The sequence below is a fragment of the Carettochelys insculpta genome, chromosome 3, assembly GCF_033958435.1.
Source record: "Carettochelys insculpta isolate YL-2023 chromosome 3, ASM3395843v1, whole genome shotgun sequence".
In the NCBI taxonomy this organism is placed as follows: Eukaryota; Metazoa; Chordata; order Testudines; family Carettochelyidae; genus Carettochelys; species Carettochelys insculpta.
This window is the reverse complement of record NC_134139.1, coordinates 184,237,466-184,251,856: the sequence shown is the minus strand read 5'-3', so window position 1 is coordinate 184,251,856 and position 14,391 is coordinate 184,237,466. Positions and strand designations below refer to the sequence as shown.

The 14,391-nt window shown below is 45.4% G+C and overlaps 1 protein-coding gene across 2 annotated transcripts in view; it reads left to right on the top strand.

Moving 5' to 3' along the window:
- The window catches only part of NBAS (NBAS subunit of NRZ tethering complex), a 353,016-nt gene that overhangs the window by 30,289 nt on the left and 308,336 nt on the right, over positions 1 to 14,391 (top strand). For both annotated transcript variants that reach the window (XM_074991286.1, XM_074991287.1), the window contains exons 11-12: positions 29 to 94; positions 3,531 to 3,659. In XM_074991286.1, the coding sequence (XP_074847387.1) occupies positions 29 to 94; positions 3,531 to 3,659 (195 nt within the window). The remainder of the gene's footprint in view (positions 1 to 28; positions 95 to 3,530; positions 3,660 to 14,391) is intronic.

Genomic DNA, 14,391 nt, shown 5'->3' with positions numbered 1-14,391 from the left:
AATATGTGCTATAATCCTGTTTTAACAGGCAAAGAGAAGTGGATTATTCAGGATTATGAATTTCAGATTTTACAACAGACAAGGAACAGAACAGGTAATATGTTCTTCCTTGACATTAGTAGCGCTGTTATTCACTTAGATTTGAGCTTATGTGAAAGAGGAATGTAACTGAGTTTCAAATACCTAAAAGGATGTTACACGGAGGAGGGGCTGAAGTTCTCTGTAGCTCCTGATGACAGGACAAGAAGGAATGGTGCCCAGAATCTTCAGTAATATGTGTAATGAACATAACCTGCTGGGTTCATCATGTTTTTCAAACTCCTGGCTCTGTTGATGATAAATATACAAAATTATAATTGCCTTGGAATTAGGCTACACAGAATATTGCGCAGATCCTCAGTATGCATGGCAAGGAAACTGCCTGGGAACAAAATGCCACCTCGCTCCTTACCCCTTTTTCCTAGATCATTTTATGAATGTATTGAACCTCAGTGGTCCCAGTCCAGATTCCCAGGGGACATCTCCTCTCTCCCAGTTTGCCTCTGTCTACTGAGAAAACTGACCATTTAGTCCTTTAACCTATTCTTTAACTGGAAAAAAATTGAATTGTGTTGCTAACGTGCTCTCTAGCAGATGAAATTTGTGTGTGTGAAAAAGGGAAATTCAGTCACACTTTCATTTCCATCAGTTTCTAGCCAGTGTCACTGTTGCTGTCCTGAATTATGTGGTATTGCTAATCCCAAAAAGTAATAGGACTGTCTCTGCAAAAGTGGGATGTATTTTAAAACAGTGATTATGTATGTATGTATGTATGTATTTATTTATTTTTTAAATGCTAGATACTTGTTTTGTATTCTAATTTTTGAGCTTGTAGGGTATTCAAGATACTTGAAATAACCTTCGAGGTTAGAATATTGTGATGGTGGACTTATTTAATGTAAAAGCTGAAATTCTCACAAAAATTCTTGATTCTGGGATCATGGAGCTTTTTTTTTTTTTTTAAAACAAATATCCCAAGACACAATATGATATTGCAAGAGCGGTCAACGCTGACTGAGATTATTAGGTTCCAAACTTAATAAGAGGATGTTTCTTTGATGAATATAAAACCCTTTCCTTTGGAGATTAAGGGGTCTGGAAAGCTTTCTATTGCCTTTTTTGTTTTTTAAGAGCTTGTTTTGTTCGGACCCAGATCTCCTCTATGGCGCTTTTCAAACCGATCCCCAGATCTCCTTATATCACACTCTAATCTCTTTCTAGCTGCTCAAATTTATTTTTCTAACATTCTGTACCTCTACATGTAACACAGTGAGTGCAACTGAAGTGGCCTTCAGATAATTCTTAAATGGCCAAAACTAGCACCAGAAGTTATGCTACTTTAACTCTCTATTTCATGTTTTTCAAAAGTTTTGAGTTTTGCTAACCTTGCCATTCTGAAAAGACATGAGCTATAACATAGCAGTCTTAATACATTTTTCTGCCATTTAATTTATACACATTTATTTAAGTAATTATATGGCTTAACGAGTTTATTCAGGTCCTTAATTTTTATAATTTTGTGTTAGAAAACTGTGAATGATGCATTATTTATTTATTGGATGACTTAACATAACTTTTTGGTTAAGTATCAGAGGGGTAGCCATGTTAGTCTGGATCTGTAGCAGCAACGAAGGGTCCTGTGGCACCTTATAGACTAACAGAAAAGTTTAGAGCATGAGCTTTCGTGAGTTAACTCACTTCTTCAGATGCTGGTCCTGGAAATCTGCAAGGCCAGGTATAAATAGGCCAGAGCAAGGCTGGGGATAACGAGGTTAGCTCAGTCAGGAAGGCTGAGTTGTATTGTCATCAGTAGATCTGGAGGTGTGAACTCCAAGAGAGGGGAAGCTGCTTTTGTATTTAGCCAGCCATTCACAGTCTTTGTTTAATCCTGAGCTGAGGGTATTGAATTTGCAGATGAACTGTAGCTCAGCAATTTCTCTTTGGAGTCTGGTCTTGAAATTTCTTTGCTGCAGGATAGCTACTTTTAAATCTGCTACTGTGTGTCCTGGGAGATTGAAGTGCTCTCCTATAGGTTTTTGTATATTGCCATTTCTGATGTCTGATTTGTGTGCATTTATTCTTTTACGTAGAGACTGTCCAGTTTGTCCGATGTATATGGCAGAGGGGCATTGCTGGCACATGATGGCATAAATTACATTGGTAGATGTGCAGCTGAATGAGCCCACGATGGTGTGGCTGATCTGGTTAGGTCCTGTAATGATGTTGCTGGTGTGTATATGTGGGCAGAGATGGCAACGAGGTTTGTTGCATGGATGGGTCCCTGAGATAGAGTGACTGTGGTGCGGTGTATAGTTGCTGGTTAGGATTTGCTTCAGGTTGGCAGGTTGTCTGTGGGCAATGATAGGTCTGCCTCCCAAGGCCTGTGAAAGTGTGGCATCATTGTCCAGGATGGGTTGTAGATCCCTGATGATGCGCTGTAGAGGTTTTAGCTGAGGACTGTAGGTGATGGCTAGTGGAACTTTTTGCTTGTGACTTGTATCAGATTGTACTTGGATGGAAATCAAGTAAAAATGCCTCAAGCATTTTTTTTAAATTAAATAAAATCACTTAAGCATGTGGAATACTCAAGAAAAAAATTAGCAATTTGGATTTTGCTTTTAAAATTAACTGATTTATTAAACAAAGTGTTGTTTGTTATAGTTTAGTGAACGGAGCTGATGATATTTGGTCACTATGTCTTTCAAGATATTAAAACTAGTAGACCTTATGATCACGCACATTTTTTATTTATAACTTGGAAGAGGAAAACAAGCTTTCCTATATTTTCAACTGCTGATTTGGTTTCTCAGCTAGTTTAGCACTTCAAGGAGTCTCCAGTTCCAGGTGCTTAGCCAGTGATTTTGCATGATTTTAGTGGTTTAAGTTTGCCCTAATTTCCGTAGCCAACACATAATGTTAGAATATTATTATTTTTATGTAATGTAAATTATTTGAAGATTATAGCTTGTTTTTAGGTTTTAACAAGTTATCATAATTTCATTTAATTTAAAGAAAAATACATTCAATTTATATTAATATCTGATTCAGATGTGCTTATTTTGATTAAAGAGTTTTTGCATCCACCCCATTGTAACTCTAATCTGTAAAACAGTAAGTAAAAGAACTGTCTTTTTCCTCTTTTTTTTAATAATAACTGTAGTCAAAAGACTACAGAACTTTTTCATGTTACCTGCTGTATCTTATGGACCACTCTACTCCTGAAATTAACAAATGTAGATGTTCAGTAATTAAGATATATAGAATACTTTCTACCTGTATTATTAAACTTTATTTGATATTCTTTATTTACATTTGAAAATGAAATATTTCAATTTTACAATATGTTAGATATTTGAAAATTTAAAACATCCATACAAATAAAAGGAAAAGTTACTCTGTATTGCTGAACTAAATGTAGTCTATTCTTACGATAAGTTTTAGTTGTTTTTTTTTTTTTTTTCCCCTCTCTCTCCATTAAACTGGTCGGGCAGGATGGAGTTTTCAAAATGAGCCTCTCTCCAGATGGAACTCTTCTGGCGGCTATCCACTTCTCAGGAAAACTGACCATCTGGGGAATCCCGTCTCTCAGACAACAAGGAGAATGGGATCAAAGAGACCAGGTACCTCATAATTATTTTCATCAAGAGTTTAGATTTTTCTGGGGATTGAGTGATGTTTTTGATATGTTATTTTAGCTATTAGTATTTGTTTGCTTGTTGACAGGGATCCCTTTTTACTGATGCTCTAATTTCAGTATCTTCTGTAGCTTTGAAATGAAGGGCCTTTCAACTGAAAAACAGTGGTGGTGTTGGAGTGACTTAGAAGTTGAAAGTATTGAAAACAGTATGTAGTGGACGAAGTCCTAAGTGTGAAAAGAATAAAAGAAACGGATTTAGGTAAAACTGAAACACTATTTCAAAACACATCAGTCGAGCATGTTGCCTTTCAAGGTATAGTTTTGTGGACTATGTGGTGAAGTAGGCTAATGCATTATTGTTTTACCCCTGTAAAGTGATACTACTTTTGTGTAAAGTGACTTTTGAGGAGGGTTTGCTTTTCGAACGACAGTATCAAAAAACTGTGCTGTCACTAACACAATTTGTCTTAGTCTTATAAAAATGGAATTTACTGCAATAGACCTAACTATAGTGTAACTTTATTTTTGTCCCAGTACAATAGTTCCAGCATTGGGCCACTTAGCTTCCCCACATGAAAATTCAAAGTAGTCATTATTATTTCAACTACACAGTGTATTGGACTTGTTTAATTAATGATGAAAAGGCATCAGCTTACAGTTTGAAGAGCAGCAGATCTGGAATTGTGAACACAAAGAACTCAACTTCTTCCTGGTTTTGGAAACAGTTTATTAATCATTAAGTACTAACGTTAAGTGTTGCCTCTCTCTTCCAACATAGGGTGTAAAGTGTTCGGTGAAGTCTTAAAAAACATGTCTTTAAAAAGCACTCATGGATTAATTTTATAGGACGGAGTGCTCTGTCTGTCCAACTAGTATCTGCATTTGAGAGCCAGAACTGATATCTGTATCTGCTCTAATTTTGCCTACTTTCAGGTACATGTGTAGGTGGTGGACTTCTTTTTGGTTAATGGCATGTAGTTCATGAACTGACCTGATTTTAATACTGTGCATCTAGGACAGCACTTCTCAAACAGTGGGTTGCCACCCCATTTTCATGTCATCACTACTGCTGGCTTCGACTTAGTGGGGTCCCTGGCCAAAGAGTTACCCCACCAACCAGGGCCAAAGCCTGTGGGCTTCCATCATGGGCAGTGGGGCTCAAGTTACAGGCCTCCAGCTCCAAGGGCTGAAGCCCATTAGGCTTTGGGCCCCTTGTATAGGCCAGTGAATTAGAAAAGGGTAATTCTTCTATCTATGTTTACATCTACGTAATTTTCTTTATATGAGTTGTGAATAAATGTCTTTCTCATTTGTTTTAGAGCTGTTGAATTAACAGACTTACTATTCTTTCTTAAATAACTAGCAATCCTGTAGCACCTTAGAGACTAACAAATTAATTAGGTCATGAGCTTTCATGGGTAAGATTTATTATCACCCGTTATTGCTCTGCACAATGTATTGGTGCCTTTAGGGACAATGGTATTAAATATTTTCTCCAGTTTGGACTTTTTTTGTGAGATGATTTAAATACCTCAGCTTCTCTTTGTTTATATGAAATACATCCAGCTGTTACCACAATCTGTTGAACTTCTGCAGTACATGAGTTGCACAGCAGATACTGCAAGCTCCAACACAGAGCTTTGAGGTTTTTTTAATGATATGTAGATACAGCTTTTTATTGTGGGTTTTTTTTTTTTTTAATTTTCTTGATTTTAGTTCCATATGTGGGCATTACGAGGAGCATTTGCAATTAAGCCTTTCATAAAGATGAGTCCCAGTAAGTTTTCTGGTCCCTTATTTCATAAGGCTTAATAGTATGTGAAGAGGATTGAGGAATAAAACATTCTAAGAATGAGCCAAAAGTTTGGATGCCCATTGTTATCCTGTTCTACATGAAGTACCTTGGGTTCTGCCTAGGAGATTCATGTTTCTGACTGCTGTGATCAGATCCAGTTGTTATTTACATTATAGATGTTAAATAGTCATATCTGGTAATAACATTTGGGCTCCTAGATATCTTTGTGATTTACATAGAGAATGGTATTTAAAAGAAGCTGTTCAAATTTTGGGAAAAGCGATAACGTGACTTTGAATTTGTTGTGCTTACAAGATCTATAACTGTCTTGATGTTTTGCCCCAGGATATTTACTACCCATTACTAATTTACTGGTGAAGTTGTTTTCATTATTTTATGCATCTTCCAGTAGATGGTGATCTAAGAACATACTGATGAACCTGACTTGCTTAGTGCAGAGCCTGTTTTGAAATTACTTCTAATATATAAATGCAGTTGGTGGTGAATTATAATGAATATTTTGTCTTCAAATGCATGTTCATGTCCATTCCATGCTAGCTGTACGTGTGCTGCATGCACAGGTTCTGGAAATGTTTCCCTCGGTTATGTCCTTCTCGTGCTCTCTGGTGCTACGTGTTCATGCTCTGGTATAAGGGGCCTGGCCTTTTCCTTCTTACTGGCCATAATGGTTGCTGGAACAATTCTTCTTGCCTCAGGAAGGCATTCAACTCTGTAATTTTCCTCTTTTATTAGTAATTTTAGTTACATGCAGTATTTTTCTAATTTCTAATCTAAGAACATAAGAACATAAGAACATAAGAATGGCCATACTGGGTCAGACCAAAGGTCCATCAAGCCCAGCATCCCATCTGCCGACGGTGGCCAATGCCAGGTGCCCCAGAGAAGGAGAACAGAAGACAAGTGATTTATCTCCTGCCATCCATCTCCTGCCCTTGTTATGAAGGCTAGGGCACCATACTTTATCCCTGGCTAATAGCCATTTATGGACCTAACCTGCAAAAATTTATCAAGCTCTTTTTTAAACCCTAATAGAGTCCTGGCCTTCACAGCCTCCTCGGGCAAGGAGTTCCACAGGTTGACTGTGCGCTGTGTGAAGAAAAATTTCCTTTTATTAGTTTTGAACCTACTACCCATCAATTTCATTTGGTGTCCCCTAGTTCTTGTATTATGGGAAAAGGTAAATAATTTTTCTATATTCACTTTCTCCACACCATTTATGATTTTATATACCTCTATCATATCGCCCCTCAATCGCCTCTTTTCCAAACTGAAAAGTCCCAGTCTCTCTAGCCTCTCCCCATATGGGACCCTTTCCAAGCCCCTAATCATCTTAGTCGCCCTTTCCTGAACCTTTTCTAATGCCAATATATCTTTTTTGAGGTGAGGAGACCACATCTGCACGCAGTACTCGAGATGTGGGCGTACCATAGTTTTATATAGGGGAAGTATGATATCTTTTGTCTTATTATCGATCCCTTTTTTAATAATTCCTAACATCCTATTTGCCTTACTAACTGCCGCTGCACACTGCGTGGATGTCTTCAGAGAACTATCCACTATAACTCCAAGATCCCTTTCCTGATCTGTCGTAGCTAAATTTGACCCCATCATGTAGTACGTGTAATTTGGGTTATTTTTTCCAACATGCATTACCTTACACTTACCCACATTAAATTTCATTTGCCATTTTGCTGCGCTCAGTTTGCTGAGATCTTTTTGTAGTTCTTCACAATCCCTTTTGCTTTTGACTGTCCTGAACAACTTGGTGTCATCTGCAAACTTTGCCACCTCACTGCTTACCTCATTTTCTAGATCATTGATGAACAAGTTGAACAGGATCGGTCCCAGGACTGAGCCCTGGGGAACACCACTAGTTACCCCCCTCCATTGTGAAAATTTACCATTTATTCCAACCCTTTGTTTTCTGTCTTTTAACCAATTCCCGATCCATGAAAGGACCTTTCCTCCTATCCCATGACCACCTAATTTACATAAAAGCCTTTGGTGTGGGACCGTGTCAAAGGCTTTTTGGAAATCTAGGTATATTATGTCCACTGGGTGCCCCTTGTCCGCATGTTTATTAACCCCTTCAAAGAATTCTAATAGATTAGACAGACACGACTTCCCTCTGCAGAAACCATGCTGACTTTTGCCCAACAATTCGTGCTCTTCTATGTGCCTTGCAATTTTACTCTTTACTAGTGTTTCTACTAATTTACCTGGTACTGATGTTAAACTTATCGGTCTATAATTGCCAGGATCTCCTCTAGAGCCTTTTTTAAATATTGGTGTTATATTGGCCGTCTTCCAGTCATTTGGTACCAAAGTGGATTTAAAGGATAGGTTACAAACCACTGTTAATAACTCCGCAATTTCACATTTGAGTTCTTTCAGAACCCTTGGGTGAATGCCATCTGGTCCTGGAGACTTGTTACTATTCAGCTTATCAATTAATTCCAAAACCTCCTCTAATGTCACTTCAATCTGAGTGAGTTCCTCAGATTTGTCGCCTAAAAAGGCTGGCTCAGATTTAGGAACCTCTGTAACATCCTCAGCCGTGAAGACTGAAGCAAAGAAATCATTTAATCGCTCCGCAATGGCACTGTCTTCCTTGATCGCTCCTTTTATATCTTTATCATCCAAGGGCCCCACAAGTTTGTTTGTTCTTTTAGTTTGTAAGTTTGTTCTTTTAGTGATACAGGGTCAACCTCTCTAATCAGCATGATGACAAGGTATCATGGGTGTGGCCAAGTTTTCCCATAAAATTTGTTTATAGCTACCAGCCCTGGCTTTCAGTGTTCTGTGCTGTTGTTTAGCTGTAGTTTATCCCTAAATATCTTCTATGAGCCCAGTTAGTAGTCAACGTGTTGGTAATGCTGCTAGACAATATTGACCTCCCTGTAGTTTGGCAGATTCTCTCGTCCGGCACAGGTTAGGTCCTGAGGGTCTGTATTAGAGGGAGTCAACCTGTAGTGTATATTGTTAAGACCCCTCCTTCTCTGCCCCCCGCCCTCACCCCCACGCAGTAGTTTAGCATGTGCTTGGCCTCTAGTCCTTTGCTTTCTGTAGTAAGCTGATTCCATTGAGTGACCCACACTCCAGCTGTGTGTAGTCTCTTCAGGAGAGTGATACTCATGTGCAAAAATGTTGCCAAATTTGCTGCAAGTTGAAATTTCATGTGAAAAATCACAAGGATGTTGGGCTACTGTCTATCATGATGGAAGTCCATCATTCAGACAGGAGCAAAGAGAGACTGACTCTTCACTGGGTACTTTTACATTGATGTAGTATGGCTGGAGTGTGCAAAGTATGTGTGTGAGGGACGTGACTTTTTTTAAGCAGTGGTGCACAGCCATTGGCTCCCTCTTCCCCTGTGGTTTCTACTACCTCCCCAGCCCTCTGCTTTTTCCTGCGCAGCCTCTGCCACTGCTGCCACTGAGGGAATGCCCCCCATGTCACTGGGCCAATCGGAATGCACAGAGGCCCTGAGTGTAGCAACAGGGACAGCCGGTGAGTTCCCAGCTTGATAAGGCACCCTCCTAGGGTCCTCTCTCTGATGACTCCTCTCTCTTCGTGGTACCCTCTGGAGCTTCCCAGCACCTCCTTCCTGAACATGCCCTCTCCCCCCTGCCCCCCAAATCCCCTTCCTGGGGTCCTCCAACAGGTTGTGGGGGGAGGTCCAGCTAATTATAGGGCTGAAAAGTGGGGCCTGTAGTATGGGTTTCTTGGCATTCTTCTCTTTCAATGGTGCTGAAGAAGAAGCAAGAAAAAAAAAAAGAGAGAGAAACAAGCAGTGGTCTAAGAGGTGGTACTACCCAGAGCCAAGGCAGGACAAACACTGTGGGGGATGTAGTGGATTTCAGAAAGTATTGGGTTACTCTCCTACTCCAGTTCTCCAGGCAACACTGGGGATTGACCCATGTTTTCAGGTGTCATTGAATCCAGTAAAAGGGCCATCATCAGCAGCAGGACTTCTGATGTTGGACGAGATAATTTCTTGGGGTCCCTTTCATTCCTATTGTTCTGTGATAGCCTGGTACCTTTGATGAAGTACTCAGGCTTTAACAACTGATAAGCTTCTTGGATCCAGCACATTGCCAACACCTGTTTAAGATACTGAACAGTGTTTGTTTGTACGTGCAGGCAACCACCTCTTCTACTTCAACCTTATGAATGGATTTTCACAGATATCTGGGATGCCTGACATAGAACTTTGGGAGGGGGTCCCGAGGGTATTGTAGCAGTTTCCAATAACAGATTCTGCTCCCTCAACCCGCCTTTTTGTTTTCTCAAACCTTTTTTCTTACTTCAGTTTGGCATGCTCCCTCATAACCTCAGGCTGTTGGATGCTGACTATGATAGATGAAGGTTACAGCCTTCAGTTTTCTTCCACTCCCTTTTCACTACCCCATTTCCATCACTCTTCAATGACCTTTCTTTTGATTAACTTCTAGTACAGGTGGTGCAAATCCTCCTTCACGTAGGGGGGCTCTCATGGAAGTGCCTCCCATGCACATCACACATTTCACACACCTCTCAGAACTGGAAGGGACCTCAGGATGTCATTTGAGTCCAGTCCAATGTCCTCTTGGCAGGACCAAGCACCATCCCCCCCCACCCCCCCCGCCTTTTTTTTTTTTTTTTTAATCTATGTGCCCCAGATCCCTGAATGGCCCCCTCAAGACTGAACTCACAGCCCTGAATGTGGCAGGTCAATGCTCAAACAACTGAGCAATCCCTCCCCCAAACTTAGTAGGTTTTACTTTTAGTATTTCTTGTCCCCAAAGTCTAAAGGGGATCTTTGGCCTACCCCAGACCTGTATTTCCTCAACAGTTTGTTCAAGAAACTGAGGTTCCATATGGTTTCCATGGCTGCCATATTCCTCCCCAGATCCAGGAGATTGGTAGGCTATCCTTGACTTGAAACCTGCTTCCACTTCTATATTTTCCCGGGCCACAGAAGATTGCTCAGATTCATTTTACATCGGAAGAATCACCAGTCTACTGTCCTCCCTTTGCAGTATGGTCAGGTTTTTCACAAAATGCATGGTAGTGGTAGCAATCTCACTCAGAAGGCAAGATGTTTGAGTCTACTGTTACCTTGATGACTAAGTGACTGAGGGACTGGTCAAAGGCCCAGGCAAGAGTAAGCATTTATTTGGTCCTGTGAACCCTGGACTTATTGATAAATTAGCAAAAGTTGACTCTTGTCACCATCCAGAGATGCTCAGTTCTACTTGGGTCAGGCTCTTCTCCTTAGAGGCTCACTTCGTGGCTATGATATTGAAGGTTACAACAGCTGTCAAACTTTTATGTCATATGACCACATACACTTAAGTGGCACAGCATACAAGTATGCACCTCAGGCTGTGTCTACACTACCAGATAAATTCAATTTTATGGAATTTGATTTTATAGCAGTGGGTTTTATAAGCTCGATTTTGAGTATTCTCACTTTCCACAAAGTCCACACAAAGTTGAGTTAGAGTGGCCAAACATCGACTGTTGCAGTAGTGTGTTGTGGGAGCCCATCCCAGAGTTCCCTCAGCCCTCCATTCTGTGCCCCCCTCCTGGGCCCTGCTGCACCTCCACTGCTGGACCTTGTTACCTGGTTCCAGGGTCCCCACAGCATGGGGGAGCTAGGAAACTGACCAGTGCTGCTGTTCCTGGCTCGGGGGAGCCTGGAGCCAGGCACAGCAGGGAGCCAGCTGCTGTGCTGGTCAGTATCCTGGTTCCTGGGAGTGGGGGGCAGCCAGGAGCCAGGTGCAGCAGTGCCAGTCAACCTCTAGCCTTCATTCGAACTGTTAAATTCAAACTTGGTGCTACACCCACACGGTTCCGATGATAAGCTATCGATATTACTGCTCCTTAGATCGAGCTAATGGTAAAGGCAGTCACTTGGTACAATTGAGCTAACTGCCTTAAATTCAAATTTATCTTATATTGTAGATGTAGCCTCAGAGAGGGCTTTTTTTCCTAGGGGAAAAAAGGTCTCGGGAGTCAAGCCCCAAACTGTAGCCATCCCCCCACTGGGGCTTACCCTCCACCGCTGCCCCCAGACTTAAAGCTCTTGCAGCCTTAAACTGCCCCTCCCTTTTCCAGGCTTCACCCCCACTCACAGGTCCAAACTGCCCCCCCCCAGGTTTAACCTCTGCATGGTCTCCAACTCCCTCCCCCCGCCCCCAGTTGGTTAAACCCCTCACAGGCCCCAAGCCCCACCCGCCACTCCTAGGCAACCTAACCCTTTGCATCTCCAAACTGCCCCCAAGCTTTAGCCCCTGCCCCACAGCTCCAAACTTACCCCCCCGCCAACCCAGGACTCCTCCAGACCCCAACCCCAAGTGAATGCCGTCGCCCTTCCCAATGCCAGGTACTCCCAGACCTCCCTCCAAGTGAATTTCGGCAACTTACCGACCTGCCACCTAGACAACTAGAGCTGCAGAGGCTGCACCGTCTAGATCTGTGTTTGGCCTTTGGGACCGCATTGGGCCTCTGGGACTGTGCCAGGGCTGCAGGAGGGGCTCCCAGCTGGAACTGCATATGTACGGAGTGGTGGGAAGGGAGCTTCATGTGTGCGGCTCTAATGAGCTACATTTCTCCACCCCCACACTGCTGGGGAGTGTATTGGATGAGCTATATGTGGCTCAGAGCTGCCTAGCCGCCTTCCAAAATGGTGGCACCAGGAAAAAGGTGCTGAAATGCCATTCCATGGCATTTTGGCAGAGAAAAAGCCCTGACCTCAGAAGCCGTGTCTACACGTGCACGCTACTTCAAAGTTAACTTCGACGTTAGGCGGCGAGACGTCGAAGCCGCTATCCTCATCAGGAGACAGGAATAGCGCCCTACTTCGACGTTCAACGTTGAAGTAGGGACCATGTAGTCGTTGCGCGTCCCGCAACGTCGAAATTGCGGGGTCCTCCATGGCGACCATCAGCTGAGGGGTTGAGAGACGCTCTCTCCAGTCCCTCAGCTCAATGGTGGCCGCGAGGAGCGGCCCCTTAAAGGTCCTCTCCCACTCCCTTCCTGTGCAGGAAGCTGGGGGAACGTGCAGGCGGCAGCCTACATGCGCGGCCAGCCTGCACGTCCCTCAGCCACCCAGAACAGGGCCAGCACCTGCCATGACTGCCCGTCAGCCCCCCCAGCACCCCCAGGGGAGCCCCCTGCAGGAGAGCCAAAGCAGCCAGGCTAGCCAGCCCGGCAGCCAGGCTGGGAAGCGGCAGCGGGGCCCCTCCTGGACGGAGGGCGAGCTGCGGGACCTGCTGGGGCTCTGGAGCGAGGAGAAGGTGCTCCAGGTAATGGGGAGCAAGAGGCAGAACGCGGATGCGTTCGCTCGGCTGTCCGCGGGCCTGGCCGCCCGGGGTCACTCTGCCCGCACTCTTGACCACGTCAGGAGTAAGGTTAAGGAGCTGCGGCAGGGTTATGCCCGGGCCCGGGATGCGGCCGGCTGATCTGGGGCCGCCCTCGTCACTTGCCCCTTTTACAGGGAGCTCAGGGACATCCTGGGCCCCCGGCACACCTCCTCCCCTCCAGCCACCCTTGATACTTCGGCTGACGAGCCCCAGCAGGCCCTTCAGCCGGAGTCCGCCCCGGAGGTAAGCCCCGCACCCCGGGGGCACCCCCCGGAGCCCACCCCCGGGCCATCGTGGCAGGAGGAGGAGGAGCGGGGCTTCTCCTCCGCAGAATCCAGGCTGCAGATCCTCCTTCTGCCATCCCAGAGCAGCAGCCGGGCCTCTGCCCCCGGGGATCTCGGGACTGTGGGAGTGGACCGACAGGTATGTACCCCCCTCTGGTGTACACCCCTGGGCTTGAGGGGCGGGGGTAATAGATATGTGTCCAGGGCCCCCCACATGCTCACATGGCCATGGCCCCAAGGACAGGAGGGCCATGTCCCTCACAGCAGTGCATCAGCCCTGCCCCCCGACACCCCGCATGACAGTGCCATGCCCCATCACCGGGGCAGGGGGGAGCGGAACCTCGAGGGGCCCCTGGGAGGAGGGGGTGGGACACCCTGCAGCAGCAGCAGCAGCATGTGATGGAGTGGGGGGGAGTGCAAAAGGGAGACTCAGGCTAGATATGAGCAACAAGAGCCGAATAGCTCCCAGGGGCAAAGGATGATCCTGGGGCTACAGCTGGCAGGTGACACCTCTGCTCTGGACAAAGAGGAGGGAGGAGCCAAGCTGGCTTTGAATCGGGGGGGCGGGGGCCGCAGGTAGAGGCTAGGGGAAGGGAGAGCTGGAAGGCAGCCAGCCTGAGGAGGGGGAAAGCTACACCCCAGAGGGGCACCCCTTGGGGTCTTCTCCCCAGGACGGGTTGGAAGGACTGTCTCTTCTGACAGCTGGTGCTGTCACTCCTGGGAGAAACTGGGCATCTGTGGCCTAAGAAACCTCTCCTGTCAGACCCTGCGGAGTGAAGTGAGAGTTGTTCCCACCAGGGGACGGGGTGCAGTGCAGGGGGACCCCTGAACCCCATCCATCACAGCAGCATCTCCCGGGGACGGGGATGGGGAACCTGCAGCACAGGGCTGGGGGGACAAAGGCCACGGCTCAGGGCCCACACTAACGTCTGTCTCCATTCTTCTTCCCCACCCCCCCTCCGTGTCCCGCACCTGCACCATCGGAAGGACCGGAAGAGAGCGCCGGCGAGGCATCAGTGTTCCCGGAGACCCCTCCGGGGCCACCGCTCCAGGCAAGCCCCTCGGCTGAGGACCAACCGGCCCCACGGTGGGCTAGACGGCGGACCCCACACAACCACCAGCCGACGGCGATGGACCCCCAGCTGCTGGCCATCCACCATCGGCAGCTGGAGGTGGCGGAGCAGCGCCTGTGGGTGGAGCAACGCCGCCTCGACCTGCAGGAGTGGGCGCTGGCCTGGCACCAAGAGGCATGGGGGGCCTACATGG